Genomic DNA, 5668 nt, shown 5'->3' on the forward strand with positions numbered 1-5668 from the left:
TGACCCCAAGTTACTGGACGTGATAGAAACTGTGGGCATGGTAGATCAGAATATATATTCCAGCGAGCTTTCCAAGATGAAATCCATCAGTTTGCCGCTGTTGGATTGGGGGGTTGCAGGGCTCGGTGTGCTTGGGCTGTGTTTGAAAATATTCCTGCCCCAAGACTGTTTTAGGTAACAGTAAAGGCTTCATGAAGTATAGAGGGTTTGTCCTATAACATTAAGATTAATCAATGAAAATAAAATTATGGGAATATTGCACAAAGCCTTTCTTTTATGGTTCTTAGGGACTATACAGCTGCCACTGAATTAGGCAATTTCTGTGCTTTAAATGCCCTCATTGTTAAGAATGGTGCTGTTTAGCTTCACGTAGGCGTTATGAATAGTTACCATTTGGAGTGATTTTAACAGGGAGCAAAGCCATAGTTTGAAGTCTTTTTCTGCATGCAGAAATGTTTTGCCAGGTGTCGGCTTTAGCTGTCCCACTTTGCTTGCTGCTACAGACACGTGTGGGCAGAAGCAGTTACACGGTTTGCTATTCCTTCCACACACAGCCTGCATGCCATAAAGAGCACTGCTTGGACCCCTCAGGCATACCATTATATATTGCCTCTTTACCTTTCCTGGTACACCACGCGGGGCAGACGTCTCAAACGTCTTAACGTGGCAAACACTTAACTGCCTTTCAGTGATGTTGCACAGACTTGTCCCCAGCTGTCCTGTCCCCAGACACTGGTTCTTCTGCGGTGGGGATGTTGCTAGTTCTGAAAACTGAGCAAGTTTGCCTAATGCGGGCATTTCACCTTTGGACGTTGAGTGTGAATGTATTTGGCTTCTCTTTGCACACGCATGCTATACACTGTACGTGGTGCCTAAATAGGATGTCTTGGGGTTTTTTTCTAGAACCATACTTTGTCCAGGCAGTGGACTATGGCAATTACATTTACTTCTTCTTCCGGGAAATAGCAGTGGAGTACAACAGCATGGGAAAGGTAAGGGCAAAAGCATCACGTTGAATGACTTTGTCAGATCCAGGAGGAGGAAAACATACGCTATTCTTGGACCAATGCTGTTAGGAGTGACCTTGAAATGAGAACCATAAATCATGATGACAAGGTCATCATGTTGAGAAGATTCCTATCGCTCAAGCCAAAAGGTTGGTTGGAGTGAAACATTGCACTATCTTGAAAGGAAACAGGGTGGTTTCTTACAGTGATGGTGTATGCTGGAATCTCTTTTCTCAAATCATAAAAAGCACAAGGCAAACGTAGTTAGTTCAGCATAGTAGGTAATTGTTAAAAATGGATTCCAAAGCAGGGAGATATTTTTCTGTAAGAAATCTGAAGTGGGGAGTGCTGGGTATACAGGGGCAGGAATTTTATGCTCTGCTGTTCTGCGAAGAATAATGAAACACTTTCTGCATTTTTGCTAATTTAACAATAGATTTCTGACTAAGCAGTCAGAAAAGCTGACCAAGGTCACAAAGGTGGAGGGCAGGAATAAAAGCCCAGCAAGATTTGCATAGTTTTTAAGTGCTGAAAACACAAGAGTCAGAGCAGGCAGCATGGGTTGCAGGGACTGCGAATATAAAATGTGCTTTTGTTTGGCGAAATAGAAAGCTAAGCAGTCTGTATGGAAATGAGTTTTATATGGGTTGAGAACAGATCTCCTGAAGGATTTATGGCTGTATAGTAAATGCCACAGCGTTACCTTTTATAGCACACTGTTCCAAAGCCAAGTTTTTCTCTGTTTCTTATTTATCACAGATTATGGAGACGTGGGATTAAATTAAGCACCTTGCTGTGTTATTCCAAAAGTTTTAAAAGCAAAATTCTAACAAAGTCTTTTAGTTCAAACAAACATTTCATTTTCTCCCTTATTTTTGCTCTAACTCCTTCCAGGTAGTTTTCCCAAGGGTGGCTCAGGTTTGCAAAAATGACATGGGAGGATCTCAGAGAGTGCTGGAAAAACAGTGGACTTCCTTTCTCAAGGCTCGTTTGAACTGCTCCGTTCCTGGCGATTCACACTTCTACTTTAACATACTGCAAGCAGTTACAGATGTTATCCATTTCAATGGCCGGGCTGTTGTTTTAGCAACCTTCTCCACTCCATATAATAGGTAATAGGCGCAATAACCTTTTACCTTCTGTTTCCTTTAAATTTTGCTTTTCACTGCAGTTTCTTTTTACTTTATGAAGGTACAAGAAGTGATTGCTCATACAATGTAATTATTATGTATCACACGCTTACTGATAGTTTGTGTTTCATTTTAAGATACCCTGGTATTGCTTACTGCATTTTATATCTGATAATTTAGAGCAGCTGTCAGCCATTTAATATCTGGGCATGTTCCTTGGACGTATTTTTCTTTACATGGGAATAATTCAGAGCAGCCACCAAGAAGTTTTGCAGCATGTAACTTGCAGAATGTTATTCCAAAGAGGAAATAGGATTTTTTTTCTCACAGAGAACCGGGTCTGTCCTGTTTACATCTAAACCAGCAAGAACCACATTAGTACTCCTTCCCTCTATTTCCTGCATCCCAATTGACTCTTGCATTTTCTCCTAGGAAAGCCGAGATCCTGCGCTGTCCTGCTGGTTGGGAAAGAGGGTCCCCAGAACACCTATATTTCATTGCTCATGTGTTTTTCCAAAAGCATCAGTTCATCTGCAAAGAATTTATTACCATTACATATGATAACATGTTTCTCCAGAAGCTATTAGAAGAGTAACTGTATCTAATTACTGAGGTCTCCCAGAGAAGCTAAAAAAATAGTAGCATTCTAATTAAAAAATGTATTGCTGTTTGACAGAGCAATGTTTGAGCTTAAAGGGGAACTTTATTGCTGAAATCCATCTGTTTTTGCTGTACACTCACCACCTCTTGTCAAAGGCTGACCTCAGTGAGGTCATGCACATAGCTGACTTCAAATGAGAGTAAGCCCAGGCCTGTAATGTATAATCGTTACTTTTGACATCAAAACGATAGGAACTGCAATGGAATAATTATGCCACCAATAGGGAATAGGGCTTAAATTAAGATGATCTATTTTTATGCAAACTGGCTTAATAAAAGAAGTGAACAAACAGAGATTCAGCATCAGAAAATAGGTTGTATCTTGAGATTATCTCAAAATTGAGATTGCCCTCCTGTGTCATGAATAATACTTATCCTTAAACCCTGCGTTTTTAAATCTAAGTACTTGGTGTTAAAATCAAGGTACTATATTATAGGCCCCATTTTTTGCCAGACATTGAAGATGACAGGAAGGCACATAGGCTTGGAGACATCTCATTAACAGACCTACCTCTGGCATGGATGCATCTCTCTCATTCCTCCTCCACTAAGGAAAAGCTACAACAAATATTTTTGATCTCTGGAACAAAACTTCCGCCTAGAGTGAGCTGGAAGAGATTCCTCAGTCTAGCCTGAGGTCACCCAGAGTAGGAGCTGGTGATGGGTTGTAGTCCAGTGGTCGGGAGATGGCTTGGCTGTGACCCACAGTACTCCATCTGTATGGCTTTATCACATTGCAGACCCACGAATTGCCGCCCTCAAGAGTAAAAGGTGTTGCAGTCGTCGCACCACGGCAGTCCCTGCATCACTGTGGAGTTACGTGTTGAGCACAGTTCTTAGCACTTTTAGTTCTGTATAGTACGTAAAAAAAATTTTTAGTTTTTAAATTAGGGCTTAATTCAGCAAAGTGCAAAATCTTCTAGCTGGCATGGGTTTTGAGGTGTCTTTTAGGGTGAGGTCCTGTGTGTGGCGGAATATACCCTTGACCAACTCTTACATCGACACGCATGTGGCTGCCTCTATTTAAAACTCGTGCTGTGTAGTATGATGTTACTATAGAGCTTTGAAGTTTCCTTCCATGTAAAAATCTGTGGAGATCAGAGTAACGCTAATACCGTCTCCCTACTCGTTGTTTCCTTCAAGCATTTTGAAACCTTTTAATATTCAAATAGTTATTTTCCTATCAATTTACATGCCTTTATGAATTTAGTTTTATTCTCTCCAACAGTATTATAGTCCCTAATTTTTTTTTCTTTGCTGTATAATAGCCTACTAGCTAAAAGCACAATTGAAAGCCTCAGCCAGCTGGGTTCATGCTATTCACCTGATAAAATCAAGCAGTGAAAGTCAGACAGAAATACAGTAGTTCATGTGTAAAAAAATTAAAGGTGAATAAATGAATAATTCATACTTTCAAGTGACTGACCATGGGAAGCCCCTAAGACTTTCAGAAAGTATGTAGGTAAGGGTATAATTACATTTAGACAATGCTATCATGCAGTTGCATGCAAATAATCAAAAATTTGAAATTTATAACTTTATGATCTAAAAATAAAATTGAATTTGCTTCTATAAGCTCTTTACACCTCACTGAGTTAAGCAAATTTCTGAGCATAGTTAACTCTTTTCCACTAGGAAAAACTGGTGGAGATCAGGGTGTGGGAGGATGGAGGAATAACGTGTAAAAGCCAGATCAATGGCACGTTGCAGCATGCTCCCTGTTTGATCAGCAGCAACTTCTGAACTGTCTGCAGTGTATTTTTGAGGCTTGACAGGGACTGTGAGAATTAATACCGAGATATGTTGTGACTTACATGAACTTAAATTTCCAAATAATGGGCTCTCAATGAGACTGGCTATTACTCCTCATGCCTCGCCAGTGGTACACAGAGTTTCCCAGATTCTTTCCCTTCCTCAAGATTATTGCGATTACTTCTTTCTATAGAGGCTTTGAAACAAACTGTGCTGGCAGAAGCTGTTTGCTGATTGGTATATTTCAGGCTTTTCCATGGGGCTGGCTTTTCCTGTCAATACTCAGAGGTTACAGAGTTCAGGATTGAGTAGCCTGTGACAGGAAGACTTCTATACAGCGTGTTTTTCACTCAAGATTTTATGCATAACTGCAGAATGAGTAACAATTTCTGGGAAATGTCACTTTGCAGCATCCCTGGCTCTGCAGTCTGTGCCTATGACATGCTTGACATTGCCAATGTATTTACTGGGAGATTCAAAGAGCAGAAGTCTCCAGATTCCACATGGACACCAGTTCCTGACGAACGAGTGCCCAAGCCCAGGTGAGTTTCATGTATAATGATACTGTGCTGTTCCTGCATGCAGCACAGAGGTTTTGACAATTTGAACAGCCTCGTAAGGTGCAGACACAATTGAAGATACATGTTGTAACAGTACAACAGAAGTTGAGTTGCATTTAGATCTACAGCATGCAAGTGAGAATTTTTCCACTTGAGCAAGATTTGGGCAACATAAATCAAGCCAGCGTCAGATCTACTTGGTCAGCATAATCTATCACTTCAGAGTGGTGTGAGTTGCACACCTGTGGCACATTGGTTTGGTAATGGATATATTACAAAGCCTGCACCAGTTCTGCAGTTTGCTGCTGTACCGTTAACATGCAGTTTATGTGCCACAGAGGATGCATCATGGGGATAAAAAAAACAGCATGCAATCAACATGGAGATTCAGTTTACCTCATTCCTTCTGTGGCTTGTTTTCCCTGCTTCCACTTCCCTCCTGTTTGCATGTAGCTCCTCTATTACACCCTTCATATTTTCTACAAGCACCCATTTCATACAAGTTGCTGTTGACAGTCGCTTGTTAACTCGCTTCACAGAATCACAGAATCACTAGGTT

The 5668-nt window shown here is 40.7% G+C and overlaps 1 protein-coding gene across 1 annotated transcript in view; it reads left to right on the forward strand.

Annotated features, from left to right (window-relative positions):
- Positions 1-5095, forward strand: part of LOC104617202 (semaphorin-6A) — a 22462-nt gene extending 17367 nt beyond the window's left edge. The window contains exons 8-10 of the mRNA XM_010282450.1: positions 904-992; positions 1902-2119; positions 4960-5095. Of these exons, the coding sequence (XP_010280752.1) occupies positions 904-992; positions 1902-2119; positions 4960-5095 (443 nt within the window). The remainder of the gene's footprint in view (positions 1-903; positions 993-1901; positions 2120-4959) is intronic.
- Positions 5096-5668: the final 573 nt, after the last annotated feature.

This window comes from Phaethon lepturus, unplaced genomic scaffold (assembly GCF_000687285.1).
Source record: "Phaethon lepturus isolate BGI_N335 unplaced genomic scaffold, ASM68728v1 scaffold23362, whole genome shotgun sequence".
Taxonomy (NCBI): domain Eukaryota; kingdom Metazoa; phylum Chordata; class Aves; order Phaethontiformes; family Phaethontidae; genus Phaethon; species Phaethon lepturus.